This window comes from Microtus oregoni, unplaced genomic scaffold, assembly GCF_018167655.1.
Source record: "Microtus oregoni isolate MIOR12 unplaced genomic scaffold, Mior012 000018F_ref0000195, whole genome shotgun sequence".
NCBI lineage: Eukaryota > Metazoa > Chordata > Mammalia > Rodentia > Cricetidae > Microtus > Microtus oregoni.
In genome coordinates, this window is record NW_024543077.1 from 1,567,007 (window position 1) to 1,585,097 (window position 18,091).

The following is an 18,091-nucleotide window of genomic DNA, read 5'->3' on the forward strand; positions in this document are numbered from 1 at the left end:
CCCCACCCTTTGCCACCCTGCCTGCCCTCTGAAGATCTCCCAGAGACATACCTTCACCTCGAAGAAGGCTGAGCCGAAGGTGGGCCACTTGAAGATGAGCTTCAGGAAAGCCAGCTTGGCCTCCTCTTTGGACTTCCCTGCGTGCTTGTTGAAGTAGGCAACGATGGACTGTGGGGACATGGATCAGGGCGAGTGACTCACCACTCTCGGCTCTACTCCTGCCTGTCCACACCAACAGACCCAGGCAGGGGACAGACAGTGCTGCCGACTACCACGGTCCCCACTTACCCCAGCCAACTGCCTTCTGACCACCCCAACCCATGCAGAAAAGTAAATTCAGGTCTCCTAGACAACCAGGATGGGACAAACTAATGTCATAGGGTCACTAAATCCTTCGGGTGGAGATTAGAGAGTGAAGCAGATAGAGATGGACTAAAGGGTGCCCTCGTCACACAGGAGAGGCATTCCCCTTAGCTGCTGGCCAGTGTCTGCTGCCCCAACTCCTGGGGCGCCCCCATTCCCACTGCGCCTCCGTGTTTACCCGCTTCCAGTCATCCGGTGAGACCTGCCGGATGAGGTCCTGGGGTACCAGCTCCCTTAGCAACTTGGGGATGCTAGGGAAGTAGGACTTGTCCTCCTCAAACTTGACCCTGTAGATGAGGGCACCCAGCTGCAGCACCTCCTCCCGAGTGCACTTGTGGTAGCCTCGGAGATACTTGGGCAACTCCTGCCAGAAACAGAGCAGATGGTAGCACGGGCAAACTGGAAGAGGGGCTCCTGTAGTCCCCCTACATTTGGGTCCAGCACTTCCTCAGCTCGTCCTGCTTCCTCGAAGGAGATGCACGGGACGGGAAAGGTGTGGTACAGTCCTAGCACCTGGAAGAGCCAGGCTGGAGCATTGTCCACTGCCCTTCTACAGCCAGTGAGGCGGACTGGTGGATGAGCCCGAGGCAATTCCACATCCCTCCCCTCCTGAACTAGGTACCCCAGGCTTGAATGAGGGCAGGCCCTGCTCCCGGGCACCAAAGCAGCTTCTCAGGAATCCCAGTTTCTTCCTCACTCAAGGCTAAGCAAGCTGCAGCCTAGGATAGAGCACTGAGCAACAGTCATGAAGCCTGGGAGCCCAGTCCCCCCAGCTGTGCGACCTGAATCACTTGAACTCTCTGTGTCTGTTTGCTCCTCCAACGTAGGAAGATGCCGATTGCAAGTGGTTAAATGGAAGGACAGAGGGAATCAAAAGCAGACATGGCAGGCTCTGCCTGTGAGCTTCCCCAGGTTTCCTGTCTGACAGAACCAGAGGGCTTGGATGGACTCAGCCACACCAGCAAACACCTGCGTCCAGAGGACTTGGAGCAAGGAGCAGCCTGAGCTAGCAAGGACAAGGACCTCAGAAGAAGAATCAGTCAAGCCTCCAGGACCGGGAGGTGACGAGACAAGGGTCTGAGTTCCTACAACTGTCTGGAGACTCAGCCGTCTCCACAGGAGGCTACCAGCCATGTTGGCCAAAAGTAGCATTCTCTGGCCTCACCGTGAAGCCACCAGGTGGGTGGCCCAAGAAGCAGAGGCAGCAGAGGTGCAGCTCACCTGGTAATAGTGGAAGATGGAGTCGGCCATGGGGTCCTTGCCCGGCACTGTGGTGGTCCACAGCTTCTTCATGAAGAACACCTGGTAGGTGAGCGAGGGCACGATTCCTGTGGCCCGGGACAGCTGGTCACACGGAGGCTCCGCAGAGAAGGTTCCCTGACTCTGCCAGCCTGGCTCGGAGCCAGCGTGTCCCTGTCTCCATGCCTCTAGCAAGCCAGAGCCCAGCCCCTTACCATCCTTGATGGGTCGTGCTTTCTTTATCCAGTCTGTCAGGTGTCGGACGAAGTCAAAGAAGAAGTCATTGTCGGGGACACTGATGACCTAGGGAGGTAACCATCGCAGCCCATTTGCCTCAGTTCTGATTGGCCCACCATCATTCCTGGCACCTGCTTCTATGGAAAGACTCCACCCCCAGCCAGAGGGGTTCCCCGTGCCAGCCCCGCCCACACCACCTGTGTCAGCATCTCTGGAACACCGGCCTCCTGCTTGGAATGGCTTCATCCCACCCAGTGCCTGGCACGCTAAAAACTGCGCAGGCCCAAGGCAACATGGCCGAGAACGAGACCTAGTCTCAGCCTCAAGTGTCTCTGGCATCTGTGTCCAGCTCCACCCACAGGCTCTGACCAGATACTCTGGACCAGTGACCGGCACAAAGTGAGACAGAGTACACACAGAGCTGTCAGTGGTCAGTAGGAGGGACCATCCAGTTCTCCCCTAGGATGCTCCAGGAAGCCTTCCTTTGAGCGGGCATGACAGCTGACTTGGGAGACCTTTAGGGAAGGCACACCAGAATCTGGGTCCTGCTTTGCAGTCTTGGATAAGTTACCTAACCTCTCTTATGCAGCAGTAATAAGCATTCTTATTTCAAGGGTGAATTTGCTGAGGGTACCAAGTCAGTGAGCCCTGTGAATCCAGAGCACAGGGCACCTGGGCACGTGACCCTCAGAAGCGTTTTGCAGTGCCTCAGAGGGCAGGGCTTGAGGGGCAGCTGGGCCAGAAGGAGGTAGACAGCCAGATACTCCACGCAGGTATCTCCCTCCTTTCCTCCATGCCCTGTAGTTTCCCAGCCCCCTCCCCCGCAAGTCTTCAAAAGTCAGGCGGACCCACCTTGTCTGCGATCTTGACAAACAGGCTGAATCCCTCGGAAGACTTGAGGAGCAGCCGGCTGGCGATGTTCTGGCAAAAGTCCTTGGCCTTGGTGCTGGATTCCACCTCAAAAGCCTAGGGGTAGCACCTACTTGACTTCTGCAGGGCCCTTCCCCATCTCTGCTCTCCTCCTACCCAAGTTCCTCCAAGACCCCTGCCCTATCAGGTTGTCTTGTTGGATCCAGAGCTGCCTTTGAAGAAAGTAAAAAGCCACTCCCACCTGGACCTTCCCAAATCTCTGGCTGTCCCAACAGGACAAGACCAGGCCTGGACAGTGAGAACAAAGGCGGGGTCTCACAGGCAATTTGGGGGGAAGCAACCAAGGGAGTGGACAGGGAAAAGCAGCCAGACTGAGCAGGGGTGGAGTACAGGGGGGCAGGATGCCGGGAAAGTTTTTAGTCTCCAGGATCCCACTTAAGATGTCGCACTCATGACAGAAAGCCTGACTGCGGGGGGGTGGGGGGGTAGGCAGAGGGGTGTCTGTCTATCTGTACTCTTCTGATCAAGTCTGGCTCTACCCAAGGGCCAGAGAATGAGGCGTCAGGACAGAAGACTCCCACATCATCAGGGTGCTGGGTGGTGTTAGAGACTCCTCTGTGCAGCCTGAGGGAGCTTGGCTCCGTTTCTGGGGGGGTTGGACCCCCACGTGGGGCCCCTCACCTCGTCAGTGTCATCAGGGAAGTAGACCTTGTGGAAAATCTGGGTTGTCTTGTGCTGGATGGCCTCCACCTCCACCAGATGTGGAGGGTACTTCCGGGACCCATTCCTGAAATGCAGAGAGAGGGGAAGGTGATCCTCTAGGGAGCAGAGGAAACAAGAGACTGCCCCAGCCTGATCCCTATCTATACGCCCAATGGTGGGCTCAGTTATATGACCTCCCTGAGCCTTGAGTTCCCGTCCCAGTAGGTGGGATGCTGGCTGGAGGAGGGGGTGGAACCAGGGCAAAGGGTGTGAGTGAGCTCAGCGAGTCCACTGTGGGCTCCAGGGGCCGCCTTCCCTGTCTCCCAGAAGGTTTAGTCTCTCCAGGAGCAGCCGGACTCCCCAGTTGTGGCTGGCAAGGGCTGCAGCTTCTGCCACTGTAAGGCCCCACACTGGGTGCTCTTGCCCTCACCCCAGGGGGTTTGTCCTACAGCTGGGTGTGCCCCCCCCAGGCTCCTGTACCTCAGTGCTTTCTGCAGCCGCTGCAGGCAGTCGATGGCAAGTGGGCAGTGCTTGCGGGATTGCAGGAAACGCTGCACGTGGGGCAGGAGGATGTTGCTGGGGGGGAAGAGGCCCGTGCACAGCCATAGCAGCTCCCAGCCCCGCTCTTCACTGTACCTGTGGGAGGAGGACCAGAGGGAATCACAGGAACCCTGCACCCTGGAGCTACACCTCTGTCCAAGAACTGAACAGACACATGCATGACAGCCAGAACCAAGCAGTGCTATTCATTGCAGCCATGCACCCAGGCTAGGCCATGCAGTCACCTGTCCACGGGAAACAAGAATGAATGCCCGTAGCTGCTCAGCACTCTGTCTGGGTCAGCTGAGATTTTGTCCTCAAAGTCACACACTCCCAGAGATGTCGAATTTAGTGCACCATATATGCCGGCTGGCTTGTCTACACCGTTAAGCCAGATCCCCTATACCCTCAGGCGCCCCTTGGTTCTCTGGCCTGATGGAGCAAGAAGGCTTAGAGGAAGGGGTACAAAGTGGTGTTAACGTAGACTTTGAAGAGCAAGACCAATCCAGACACACAGATGAGAGGTGACCCTGCGCAGGGCATGGCCTGGCGGTGTGAAGAGATCTGATGGGTTTGCTTCCAGGGTGTAGCTTACAAACAAGGCGGAGCGCAAAGCACACCATTCTGATACAGGCGGATATGCCAGGAACTAGGCTGTCACGACCTCGGGGCAGGCTGGACTTAGGTCAAGGACTCTGCTGCCTCTGAGGGGGAGCAAGGCAGTCTCTCAGAAAGTAGATCACACCAAGCCCCAGCTGCGATCTGTCTCTGTGTGTCCTAGCCTCATTGCAGAAGATTTAATGTGCAGGCCAGACCATCTAGAGACAGATCCTAGTGACACACAGCGTTTTACACGGACAGCAAGGCCCATAAAGAAACAGCATACAGAAATACAGAACTCGGCTCTCAACAGAATGACGAGGTGCCCAGCTGACCGTCCAATGGGAGCCAGACACAAGTGTCTCACAGGGGAGGGCCATGACTTTCCTTTTAACTACTTTAAAAAGTTTCCCCTGTCTCCCAGCTGGGAGTCCTTTGGGAACTCAGCCACCATCACCTAGAAGTTTGTTTCTGTGAACCTTCCCTTTGCTTATTCTGTCTTGGTAAATTCTTTTATCCACCTGCATCACTGGCTTCCTGATGCCACCTTACACGGCCTATATGGGGGCGGGAGGGAAGGGGAGAAGGCTCTGCCCCTCTCACCCCAACTCCCCCCGCCTCTCTCTCCAGATCCTTTCTCTTCCCCCAGATGCATTTTCTCCCTCACCATCATTCAGCAACTCCATACACGGAACTCAGAGCAACTAAAGCCACCTCCTCTGCCTCAGAGAGCATCTTTTTCCTTCACAGGGTAGCCAACAGGGACCTCCACATCACCTTGGTAAACATCCCCGCTGTCCCAATTACCATCTAACCTGGGGCCATTGACTCAAAGTCCTTTACCTTCCTTACGGAAACCAAAGGGTCCACTGTGGCTCTGACCTAGCCTGGCAAACATTTATCACCCTAACAACCGCTTGCTGTGAGTTACCTGCCTTAGCATTGCCTGGCTGGGCTGATGAGGCCCAGGTGGGCTACTGTGTAGTTCTTTCAATGAACTTCAGGTAACCCTAGAAGCAGCAGGGATCCAAATGACTATCATTATAGGTAGGGAGCAACCTATCCTGCCCCGAACACCCTCCATCTCAAATCCTCACAGTCTTAATGGCAAGCCCCAGTCTTCCCTGCTGCTCTATTTCCTTCCTAGCTATGGGTTTCGTGTTTAAACTCTACACCCATCTAAGACTTTTTGAGACCCTTATCCTAAAAGTCCCTTGTCCGGTTACATCCCTAAAGACCGTCCCTATAATCTCTATGACAGTCTCATAGCCCAACAAGTTCCCCACACAGTCTAGGATGTCTCACCCCTGGGCACTACCGGCCACCTCTGTCACAATAGCACTTACGGACTCTAAAAGGAAAATCCCAGTAGCCTTAAAAGCCTGATGTGCGAAAAAGGCTTGTAAGCTCTCATTGATGTAACGCTCCTCTCTTGGCATTTAAAAAGTCAGGTGGGTTCTACAGAATGGTCCCCAGTCTTACCTAGGAATGGAGCCAGATATGAGGCTGTGGTCCCCATCCTTACACACCCTTGAGACAGACAGCCTGCAGCCCTCCTGGGCCCCAGGCCAGGCTGATGAGGACAGCTTACCGCAGACGGGGCCTCAACTGCCTCAGGAACTCCCTGCCCACGTCGGCTTACCTGATGTGGTTGTCAGTCAGCTGCTTCAGGATCTGCACGTAGGCCTCATCTTTGAGGGGTTCAGCCTTCAGTGCCCCCTCAAAGATCTGGTCAGTGAGTTCATTGACAGAACGCATCCTCTTGGAGGGGTAGTCACCCATGTACTTGAGTACAGGTGGGGGCCGTTAAGGAAGTTCTTGCGACTGAAGGGCAAGTAGGGGACCTGGAACTCAAGTCTGAGTCACATAGTGGATGCGGCCTGCTCACCACACCCCTTCCCTTCCCCTTCATAGTCACCCTTCCTCAAGCCCTGACCCTACATCCAAGTGTTCAAGGCTCCAGAAAATGTGGTCCAGTCACCAATCTAGCCATACCTCCCCCTGCCCAGAAGCTCCCCTGTTCATGGAACACAGACTAATTTGGGTCTCTCTCTCTGTCCTCTTTCTTTGTGTGTCTCTGTGTATGTGCCTGTGTGTATGTCTTTGTGTTTGTCTCTGTGTGTCTGCGTGTGAGTGTGTGTATGTCTGTGTGTGTCTGTGTGAGTATGTGTGTGTTTGTCCGTGTGTGTGCCTCTGTGTGTGTGTGTGTCTGTGTTTGTTTCTGTGTGTCTGCGTGTGAGTGTGTGTATGTCTGTGTCTGAGGATGTGTGTGTGTCTGTGTGTGTGTTGCTGGGGATTGACCTTGGCCCACTATGCGAGCGCTACACCACCTGGTTATACCTCCAGCAGCCATAGCTTCAGCAGGGCCTGGGAGTCTTTCCTCAGCAGACATCCACCCTTCATATATGCTGAATTATTTTGTACCCTTGAAACAGCCCTGCTAATTTGCCTCAGGACCTTGGTGTATGCCACCTGCCTGAGGAAAACCTCCCTATAGACTGGGTCACTTCCTGGGCCAGTACCATGACCGTGGATTCTGGCCAGCATGGCATCCTTATGAGGCAGGGGGCTGGCTCTGGCCACAGCTTTGTGTCTGTGCCCAGTCTAGGACAAAAGGCTCATATTTTAACAGAATGACATGACCAGAGGTGGTGACGGATGAGGCCATCCCTCGCATAGTGTGAGGTGCCAGGGACTCAGTCAGGGTCTTCCACCTGTCCCCAGGACCCAGCCTACTCTGGAGAATCTTCCACCTGTCCCCAGGACCCAGCCTACTCTGGAGAATCTTCCACCTGTCCCCAGGACCCAGCCTACTCTGGAGAGAAGTTTTGCTGTGCTTTTCTGGGTACCCTCCCCCCCCCCCCCGTGGCGGAGGATATCTATGAAGGCCATGCAGGCTTCCTGGGATAGCTCCTCGCTGCCCAGGATCTTCTTGAGCAGGGCCTGCTTGAGCGGCTCTCGCGTGTGACTCCACAGCCGGTCCTTACCGCGGGCCTTGGACACCATGACCCGACTCAGCGTGTGCTTGGGTGGGGGTCTGTCAGGTGCAGAGATGGTCAGACCCACCCCACCACGGGAAGCTGGATAGAGAGTTCCCACTGGCTCTTCCCCCTTCCCACGCCACCTCCCTGGGAGCCTCTGCACTGCTCCCAGACATCCCCAGTCAGAGCTGAGCACCCAAACCCACCGCATCCATCTTCCTGCCCAGCCCCCTCTCCCGGGCAGGGGACCTGCTCGGGTGGCACAGGCACCACCTAGAGGAAGGATGAGACCCCACGAGGGGACTCATTCTGGACGACAGAATCTGTCTCTGCTGCCCCGACCTGGCCCTGCTCTCAGGTGGGGGCATCTCAAAGTAGGCCCTTCTTGTCCTAGACCTGGCACCCAGAATCACCTGAAGTAATCGTAGGAGAACTCCTCCAGTGTGTAGGGCTTGGTGCGCACCTCTGGCTCTGCGGAGCGCAGCTGCAAGAGCCGGACCATATCCTGCCTCTGGTCTGGGGTCATGGTGACCAGGGCCTAGGAGCCAAGGGACAGAGAGTACCTGTCAGTTGTTCCGCGAGGACCACTGGGATGTGGCAAAGCCGGAGCTTCCAGGATGGGGCGGAGGGACTTGGTCTCCACGGGGGTAGACACCAAGCCTTCCTCCCCATGCCTACAGTTCTTGTGCCGCAGGCAGGCTGCACAGAAGCTGCTCGGAGAGCCGTGCTGAATCCCTGACCTGCGGTCCAGGAAAGGACCCTCACCCAGCCGTGGCTCCATTTCCCTTCAGACATTGTGACAACCATCCCCCATCCCTACCCCTAGGCCCCTCCTCAACTGACAAAAGTTTGGAAGAGACCCGTACATTAAGTCTGTCCATCTACACAGAAGATGCAGATTGTTACATTCCAATCACCAGGTGTGAGAAGGAGAGAAAGGGAGGGACCACATACCACAATCTCCCGTGGCGGCAGGGTGACAGTGGGCATGACGTATACACAGTCAGTGGGGAAGTCCCCACGCTGCTTGGTCCTCTCGTTGATGCCGTTGGCCCAGCCCGAGTTCATGACCTGCTCTCCCGTATCATGGTCGAGGATGATGAGGTCGCCCTTGGCAAAGCCGAGGAAGCCGGACTCCTCGCCGGCTTGGAAGCAGGGTGAGCGGGTCCGCATAGGGGCAGAAAATGGGGCTCGGTTGGAACATCTTCATGTGGGCTGGTGATATAACCGGCCGCTCCTCACAGAAGCACTGAGGCTCTATCCTTTCTGCATTCGGCAAACCCCACCCCCAGATTAAGCCACCAGCGAGCGAGCATGGGTCACCCTCCTCCTCAAAGCCTATCTCCTTCCTCCTCACTCCTGGCCTTTCTCCCTCCCTTCCCCTTTTCAATCAGGCCAATGAAATTGCAGTTTTGGATACACAGGCTTTCTTCTGCCTCTCCTCACTTATGACCAGGCTGAGTGGAGAATCTGACCTCCAAGTTCCCACAATCCTCTGGGCTTCCATTATCACTGTGTGATCACCACCATTTCCTACTTCCCTCCACACTGCCCAGAAGGGGTGCCATTGTCTCAGCAGGTAGGGAGGCTGCCGTATAACTTGGAGCCAGTGGTAGGAGGCAAGTTATAGTCCCAGAAGGATGGGAGCGTTCCACGGACTGTGTGGACAGGTAGTTCTGCCCTGGGCCCATGTCTAGACAAGGTAATACTAAGGCGCCAGCCACCCTGCTGGATGGCGGGGGTCGGGCCAGTTCTATGTCTGCCTGCCTCCTCTGAGCACCCGCGTCAGCGGTCACTCACCAGGGTTGGGGTTGTCTTGTAATGCCACCACATACTTGGACCTCTTCCGCAGCCCCTCCAGAAAGGTGACCACCAGGTCACGGATGTCCTCGGCATTGGTAGACGTGAAGGTGTACTCGTCCCCTTTGATGGTGGCCAGCGTAAAGCTGGGGGCCATCATTTTCGCTCCCCTACAGGACCAACACGAAGAACAGGGTCCAGCCGGGGTCAGCCCTGCCCAGCCTGGGTGACAAGTAGCACAGCCCAGGTCAGAGCAGCCCAGTGAGAGCGAGATGCGGCACTCCCTGAAGGGGACCAAGGCCAGCCTGTCAGATGGCCCAGACACCCACGGGGAGGTAAGGGTCATCTCAGACATGTCCCTTCTGAGGCAGACACACCATGGCTACAGCCAGGTCTGGCTCGAATGTAGCCCACTCTAGCCCAGTGCCTTCCTCATTGCCCATCTATGTCCTTACTCCCCCTTTAAGGCTTAGCCTGGATGCCTTTTCCATCAGGAAGCCCTCGCCCCTCCCCCCGCCATCCTCATCATATCTGAGCTGCGTTCCTCCTGGCCCGAGACAGATGCCCTGGGCTGCACTGCACTGTGGAAAGTAGCTATTCCAGGACCACCCCACCCCACCCCGCCCCCGGTGCTTCTCAGCTGACAAAGAGCTCCCCGTGGATAACACTGATTGCATCCCCAGTCCCAGGCGCTGTGCCCTCTCTCCCATCCCTCGGTGCCCTGGTGGCCATCCCCACCTACTGCTGGATACAGCCATGATCTCTGGGAAGGACAGCTCCAGAAGCACCTGCTCCTGCTCGTCCACGAAGTAGACACCTGTCCAGTTCACAGCCACGATGACGTCACTCTTGGGGAGGGGAGGGCCTGGGACAGTGACAGAGGCTCTGGAAGAGGAGCCTCCCTGATCTGGGGCCCCGCTCCTCCCTAAGCCTCATAACTACAAGTATGCGTCTTTGGCAGGAGAGTACTGATTCCTGGCTTATAAATAGGGGGAGTGAGGCTAGCCTCTGGTTCCTGCCCTGCGCCAAGGGCAGACAACTGAACCCCAGGGTTGCTGGTGGCCCTGACACCTGGCAATTCTGGGAAGCCGAGAATCAGCTCAGGGCTGACCCGGAGCGCATGTCCAGTGATGACCGCAAAGGCAAGCAGAGGTGATGGGACCATGTGGGCCGGCACCAGCCAGTTGCTTCCCCTCAGCAGCAACCACCTACCCTCTGTCGGAAACAGCCAATAGAACAGCACTTCTCTAACCTGGCTACCCTCTTCTATGCAGAGTGGGGGCTTCAACCCCATGGGCCATGAGCCCCACCTGCTGGTCATCATTGACTGCTTGTCCCCATAGCCCCTCAGCAGTAGGACCCGAGAAGACCACGCACTTATGACTGCTTGTCCCCATAGCCCCTCAGCAGTAGGACCCGAGAAGACCACGCACTTACGGACAGATAACCACCCTCCCTCTGCATGATGGCTGAAAGATGGACAGATACCTGAGAATTTGTAGGCTTCATAAAACCTGGAGAAGAGCAAAGGCCACTTGAAGCGGGCATAATTGACCACATCCTCTTTGACCTTCTGGGCATCCGTTCTTCTCTGGGTATAAATTCCCTGTGGAAGATGGAGTGGAATAAAGACCACAGCAATAGCCAGGCTCTAGAAACCAGCTTAGGGGCTTCTGCTCCCATCAGCCCACGGGCAGCCCCGCACTGGGGCTCTGGCAGGTCTGTGTCTGTGCAGGTCCCAGGCAGAAAGGGAATACATATCTGCCACCCTCAGGGAGTTCCCAGTGAGACCCTGGGAGGCCAGGGCCAGGTTCAGTGGGAGGGACATGCTGTGTGGGGAGGCATGCGAGCAGAGAGAGGATGTGGCATCGTGGCTGGGTCCTAAGAGCGGGCTTCTCCAAGGCTAGATAGGCGAGCGACAGAGTGAGCAGGGTCAGTGAGTAGGAGAGGGATGGGCCTAGAGGTCAGGCCCAGCAAGAGCTGCTGCAATGCTCCTGCCCAGGAGCAAGGCATCAACGTTCTGTTGCCTGGGAAGGACCCCATGGTCCTGGAGTAGTCTCGAGGCATCAAAACAAACTCATGGCCTGGACAATACATAGACCCAGCCCCAGATAAAAATGCTCATGCCGACCACAGAGAGGGCCAATGTGATCCCAGGCCAGGGACAAGGGACAGTTAAGCAGTAGCTGAGGGGTTGATGTGACCGACTTGATCTCAGTGTCCAGAAAATAACCATGTGTATGTGTGTGGAGAAAAGGCTATGAAGCAGAAGGTGGGTAGCCACCAGCGAGACCAGGGGACATGAACATGGCACACATGCATGCCTTGCTGGAAGTAAATACTTGGGTAGTCAGGGAGGCAGAGAGCTGGGAGCTAACACTGTCTGGGCAGGAAAGCAGACAGGCTTCAGTAACTTGCCAGGGGAGCAAGAAGAGATGGCCAATGAGATGGAGTGTTTCCCTTTGGGAGATGGAGAAGTGCAGGAGGGAGACAAGGGAGGGCCAGGCCTGGAGGAAATCCTTGGATGGGCATTTCAGGACTGGGTGGGCCTACAGGGAGCTGAGCAGATGAAGGGAGAGGGTGGGTGGAAGGAACCGAAGGACACCGGGGTGAAGGAAAAGCTTATCTGAGGGTATGAGAGACTGTATCCATGGGGACCTCCAATAACGTAGGCTAGGCCTACTCTGCTCGAATAATGTGGTGCCTTGGAGGAGAGAGGCACTCAGATGCATCAGCACAGCCCAGTTATTGCTTCTGCTCCACGCATGCGGGCCCCTTAGCTCCAGTGGGAACTTCCCATATTAGGTCATGACCTGGGACTTCCAGCAAGGAGTATGGCAGGAGCCTGTTCCCAGGGTTCCCAAGCAGGAAGGTACTGTAGTTTTGAGGGGAAAGGGGGGGACAGTTCCTAGACAACCCCCATTTTCAGTCCCACGTGGTCACTCAGAAAGCACTGCATTGTGAGCAACTGGAGAGGTCACCGTCAGAACCCAAGACCCTGAGGCTCTCTCAAGAGGCCGCAGGACCAACTTTGAGCCTTCTGTGTCCCAGGTACCCAGCCCAGAGGAAGTGACAGAGGACATTCATGAATGATGTCTGTGATGGTAGTGGGGCGGGGAGAGGGTAAGAGGCCCTAGCCCATAGCAACCTGCCAGGCAGAAGACATTAGATACCAACTGTAAAGGCTTGGATGCTCAGCGCTACCCTTCCTCCGAGCCCCTCCCTCTTCCTACCTTCTTGTGGGCAGCAATGGCCAGCTGTGCCCACTTCTCGAGAGTCTTCAGGGACGTGATCTCACGGTCAGGGATATAAGTGGGTACCAGGCTCAGCAGACGCTCCAGAATCATCTCAGAACCGTAGTCTACAAAGTACTGCTGGGAGGCCAGCTCAGCCAGGTCATCCTCCTAAGGAGGGGGTCTCCGTCAGACCCCTAGGGATGCCCTTCCCAGCCATGCCCCCTCTAGCTTGGGACCCCTGACCCTCAGGACCCTGTGTTCTCCCTGTCTCAATGTCATGTTTCTCTGCACAGGGCAACTATGGGATCCCTAAGCCCACAGCCATACTCTCGCCCCATCCTGGTCCCCTTGGCACCAGCACAGAGCTGGCTGGCTTCTGTCCAGGGGTACATAAACCGAGCAAAAGAGAACAGACAGCCTGTTGGTGAGACAGTTGGATGCTACAGCTCAACCCTGCAAAGACACTCGGGCTGAAAGTCTAGAAGAAAAGAGATGCCCGTCTTGGGGAGCAGGACCCCGGAGATGGTCTGATGGGGGACACACCACTGTCACCATCTCCATCACCGTCACTATCTCCCTGGGAAGACTCAGCGTGGTAACAACATGGCTCGACTTTAGAGAGCAAGGTGAGAATCTGTATGGGTGGGGCCCTTCTCTGCCTAGGTTGGTGCCCAGCAGCTGGGTAGTACTTCCTTGTGGTTCCTGGGGTTTCTGTATAGGAGCAGGGGTGATAGAGGAGGCTCTCAGGGGCCTTGTAGGCAACTTCTATTTCCCAATGAGTGGAAAATTTAGCAGCCAGTGAGGTGGCTTTAAGAATACTCTGGATAGGGGCTGGAGAGATGGCTCAGTGGTTAAGAGCATTGCCTGCTCTTCCAAAGGTCCTGAGTTCAATTCCCGGCAACCACATGGTGGCTCACAACCATCTGTAAAGAGGTCTGGTGCCCTCTTCTGGCCTGCAGACATACACACAGACAGAATATTGTATACTTAATAAATAAATAAATAAATATTTAAAAAAAAAAAAAAAGAATACTCTGGATATTAACTCATCAGTGGGCACACCATCACACCCCTGCCACCAACACCAATAAAACACCATCACCAGAGTCAGCACTACTGTCATCACCAATAACAAGCTCTCTCAACATCAACACTATATATCCATCTTCATCCTGCCGCCTCCAACAGAGCCACAGGTACCGGCAGCGCCACCATTAGCTTCAAAACCAAGACTCCATTCTGCCCCAAAGAGCTAAACTGATACACACCTGCAAACCTCAGTCTACAGGACTGGACCTTGTCCCTCAGAGCAGCTCCTGGACTAAGGACCACATGGCTAGTTTGTCCATCAGTGAGTACAAGTGTCACTACATGCGCTGCGGACTGCATGGAATCAGGACAGCCTTCTAGATACCCGCTCCACAGAGCTCATGTGAGATCAAAGGAACCCGGGAAATGCCCAGCTGCCGTCAGACCATTCTTGGCACTGATGGAGAGTTAGCCCTTAGCTAATAGCGCACAGATGGCCGTGGTTTTCTGTGGCTCATGCTCACACCCCCCACCCCCCTCCCGCTCACCTTCTCACACCGGTACTCCCCAAACTTGACTCCTCGCACCACCTGCTGGTAGATGAGATTGGTGGCCACGTTGTCCTCCGAGGGGTTGTGCCAGGGTGTGAAGACCTCTTTCCTAAAGAAGAGCCTCCACGGTGCGTTACGCTCCTGTGCTCCCTGCTCCTTGGCATACTGCTCACACTGGGAGATCGCATCCATGACGTGGTCACTGCTGCTGCCCAGGGAGGACACCTGAGAGCCATGAGAGAAGGCACAGGGGAGAGGATAGGCAACAGGTGGACACGGGATCAGAGACTTCAAAGGTCCATCCTCCGTGTGAACTGCATGAGGAGGTAGGGATGTGCCCTAGGTCCCCTGGGAGGCTGACCCCAGGTACATGTCATTAGCTGGCATGTGGCATACACAGTGACTGCCGTTCAAGGCTCAGTATCAAGACTGTGTATGTGGGAGTCCTTTTTTCCCCCTCTCAGAGCAAAGGATGCTGTCAAGCAAACCATCACTGGAGGAGCTGATTGGTGAGGAAAAACTCCAGGCAAACTAAGCCCAAGCACAAGGTCCTGTCCCTGGGTATGCCCAGTGACAGAGGAGACTCCAAAGCCCCAGGCTTAGCTCAGTAGAAAAGACTATGCACCCAAGCTGGAGGAACTCACACAGCCAGGAAAATGTGGAGAGAAAGGACCAGTGGCTGAGAAGACCCTGCACACATCTCAGCCTTGGGAGTGCAGTGACTGCTCTCCAATCCCTCTTTCTCCTCCCCCTGGACACCTGTGGTTGGAGTGAGCCCTGGACCTATGGCCACAGGGTACCCAGAAGCCCAAGAGCTTTACGCCCATAAATCCCAGTAAATCTGGCAACGCCGGTTCCCGTGACCCACATGCGAACACCTCAGCCAGCAGGTGGCAGCACGTACCGCTCTGGGCTTGGTCCGCCATACCTTGTCAAACAGGGCGATGTAGAGGGAGAACCCAAAGCGGTCCTTGAGTGAGATCTTGTCAGCCAGAGCGTTGCACAGCTCCTTGGCGGTGGTTGCGGAATCCGTCAGCAGAGTCTTAGTGGTCCCGTCCATGAAGGTCACAGGCAACATGATGGGCTTCTTGGACTTGGTGGCCTGAGGATGACCAAGGGAATGTGGCCCCATCACTCTCTCTATGCTCTGGCTGCCTATGGGGCTGGAGCTGACCCCCACGCTCTCTGCATCAACTGGGACACCACCTGGATCTGTCACAGGTATCTACCCTGAAGGGACATTTGGATGTCTGAGCCAGGGACCCAAGACCAGGAGGAAAGACATGGGCATAAGACAGAGTCAATGACCTTTCAGGGATTCTGGGGATTCATATTCTGGGGAACCCCGGAATTTCGCATGAAGGGTGTTTCTGGGGCACCAGAGGCCATGTACCCCCATGCATGCCATGTTGACATGCTGGGTCTCGCCGACCTGCAGCTCCAGCCAGCTGGGTGGCTGTGTCCGAGTTCCATTGACAAAGGTCCTCCTCAGGCGCTCCTCACAGTACGGCGCGTAGCCAGGTGGGCCCCCGTGGATGAAGTTCCGTAGGTACTACAGACAGGGGACTCAATGAGGCAGCCTGCAGTCCAGGCACACCTGGGACCCGCAGGGTCACCTATAGCCCTCTTTACCAGGCTGCTCCTGTCACCCTTGGAGCCCAGTACATGCCCGACAGCTTGGTGGCAAGGCCAGACGGTCGATCTCTCCTGCCTCACCCCCTCATTCTCTGTACCCTCTATTGCCGCTGCTGACCTCCTCCAGGTCTCCTCCCCCACCTCCCTCCTCCCCTCATGGTGCCCAGTTAACACCCAGAGCCTGGCCCAGAGTGATATTGAAGTGCCCGTCCCAAGATACGTGTTCAGGGTGCTCAGGACACATCTCGAGTGGGACCGGCAGAACCAAGTGCTCACCACCTGGCAGAGGGGAACTGGAAGGAAGGGGCTGGACAGGGGGTGTGGGACCTTCAAGGACCTGGGAAGGGCTCTGTCCTCACAGAGGGATTTCCTAGTCTGAGAGGTATGGAATTTCAGAACCAGACAAGTCCCGGAATCCCACGTGAGGGATATTTGTGGGGCACTAGACAGCCCGTGCCACATATACATGCTCTGTCCCAGCATAGAGCAGCCCTGCGTCCTTCCCGTCCCACACCACCCCCTACCTTAACAAACTTCTCGGAAGGGGCGAAGCAGCCCACGCAGAGAGACACGAGGATCCAGCCCCTGGCGTAGCTGCTCTTGGATGGGTTGTGTGTGAGCTGCTTGCTAATCTGGCAGTAAATCTCATCCCTGGGAGGGGACAAAGCCTCAGAGTGGCATCCAGTCACCCCCTACAGCAGAGCTGTTCTGCCCAGCCAGTCCAAGGCTTGCCAGGAGACAGCGAAGGGCCAGGTGAGGAGGCCGAGCACAGGTTCTTTAGATTTGTGGGTCATAAGGCACGGCCCAGATCTAGCAAAAGCTCCAGATGGGATCCACCATCCACAAAAGTGACCCGTATCCTATACAGGTTCAAGGGTCACAGCCCCTAATGTTCACAAATAAGAATAATCAACCTGGTCCTGCCTAGACCCCGCCACTGGGGGGGGGGGGGGCACAGCTACCAACGGGCTGCTATTCCGGTCACTGCCTTCCCTCAGGTCCCTTATCCCACCTTTACAGATAAGGCACAGAAAGATGGCAGAGACAGGTTAGGGTCACATGGCTAGCTGGTAACAGCTAGATGCAAGCATTTCTGCTTCATCAGTGGCTAAAGTGATGGAGCCCCTACCAGCTCCTACCGCCCCTGCCCCCAGGCCCTGCCTATAGGTGCCCAGCCATAGCCACAGCAACCATTGCCCGTGGGCACTGACCGCAGTGCAGGCCGCAGGATGCCGTTGCCGATGATGAAATGCAGCTTCTCCAGGTTTGAGGTGGGCCGGTCCTCTAGCATGCTGTTGCCCTGCACTGTGGATTCCCCGTCATGCAGTCTTTTGGTCACCTGGGCCGCGGAGACAGGCTTGAGTAGAACAGGTGAGGCTGGGGTGTTACCCCTAGCAGGCACCCCACAGGAGCAGGCAGACACGGGTAAGGTACTGTCCCTGCCAACCACTGCACAGGGAGCAAGCGGATGGGAGGATGGCCACTGAGTTTGTCCTTACTCCATCCTTAGGGCTAAGAACTAGACCCCATGCTGGGAGCGCCAGGTTGATGGCACCTGCTACAAGGGTAAATTTTCCTCTGTGGCCTCCACTGCCCCCTGCACCTCAGTTCCCACCCTAGAGACATATCCTCTTTTCAGACAGGATATGTCCCATCCCTGACACTGAGAAGAATAGCGTTGGCATCAAAGTACACCCTGACTTACAACCACCTGGTTACCGAAGCCCCTGGGCTTGACATGGCCAGCCTCATATCTTGGTCTCAGTAGATGTGTGTCTCTCCTGGCCTCACACAGTCCCAGAAGCTGCCCCAGATTGCACTCAAACACTGTGAGAGAACCTCCGTCATAGACAGAGGGCCTGCCAGGTCCTCACATCTACCGGGCCTATGTCTGTCTGTTTTAGACCTGACCCCCACCAGCCTAGACAGCCCTGGGGGGTGGGGGCCTTGGGGGCCTCAGATGGAGAGGGGTGGACTGATGGGTTGCAGTACAGAAAACCAAGGAGACCGCCACAGGAATTTGCTCCCAGGCTGATAGGTCCTGGGAAGGACTTTATGGTGTGTGTGTTAGCGAGCAGCAGCCTCTTGTTCATGTGTGTGATGGGTGTGCACAGCCCCTCCTCACTCTTTCCCCTGCCCTGGGAAGCCCCCACCCCAAGTGCTTCCATGCATTCCTGTCCAGTGATTGCTCCAATGCTGTACTGTGCAGAAGGGAGGCGTCAACCGCCCCTGCTCCTCCCACTCCCACGCCCAGTCTAGTTACGCTGCAGTCCAGCTACCCAAGGAACCCCGAAGCGATGCCAGGCCT

General features: G+C 56.1%; 1 protein-coding gene across 6 annotated transcripts in view; it reads right to left on the reverse strand.

Moving 5' to 3' along the window:
• Nucleotides 1–18,091, reverse strand: part of LOC121458868 (unconventional myosin-VIIa) — a 53,629-nt gene that overhangs the window by 2,747 nt on the left and 32,791 nt on the right. For 3 of the 6 annotated variants that reach the window (XM_041668198.1, XM_041668197.1, XM_041668194.1), the window contains 20 exons: nt 16,995–17,122; nt 16,308–16,434; nt 15,581–15,700; nt 15,077–15,250; nt 14,146–14,373; nt 12,566–12,736; nt 10,821–10,938; nt 10,071–10,197; nt 9,333–9,502; nt 8,487–8,677; nt 7,946–8,070; nt 7,431–7,588; nt 6,194–6,347; nt 3,892–4,047; nt 3,391–3,496; nt 2,692–2,805; nt 1,818–1,905; nt 1,585–1,691; nt 542–727; nt 52–168 (listed from right to left, as the gene is read on the reverse strand). In XM_041668198.1, coding sequence (XP_041524132.1) covers nt 52–168; nt 542–727; nt 1,585–1,691; nt 1,818–1,905; nt 2,692–2,805; nt 3,391–3,496; nt 3,892–4,047; nt 6,194–6,347; nt 7,431–7,588; nt 7,946–8,070; nt 8,487–8,677; nt 9,333–9,502; nt 10,071–10,197; nt 10,821–10,938; nt 12,566–12,736; nt 14,146–14,373; nt 15,077–15,250; nt 15,581–15,700; nt 16,308–16,434; nt 16,995–17,122 — 2,865 coding nt within the window. Of the gene's footprint in view, nt 1–51; nt 169–541; nt 728–1,584; nt 1,692–1,817; nt 1,906–2,691; nt 2,806–3,390; nt 3,497–3,891; nt 4,048–6,193; nt 6,348–7,430; nt 7,589–7,945; nt 8,071–8,486; nt 8,678–9,332; nt 9,617–10,070; nt 10,198–10,820; nt 10,939–12,565; nt 12,737–14,145; nt 14,374–15,076; nt 15,251–15,580; nt 15,701–16,307; nt 16,435–16,994; nt 17,123–18,091 lie in introns of all 6 variants that reach the window. The other 3 variants (XM_041668196.1, XM_041668195.1, XM_041668199.1) reach the window with 2 other exon arrangements.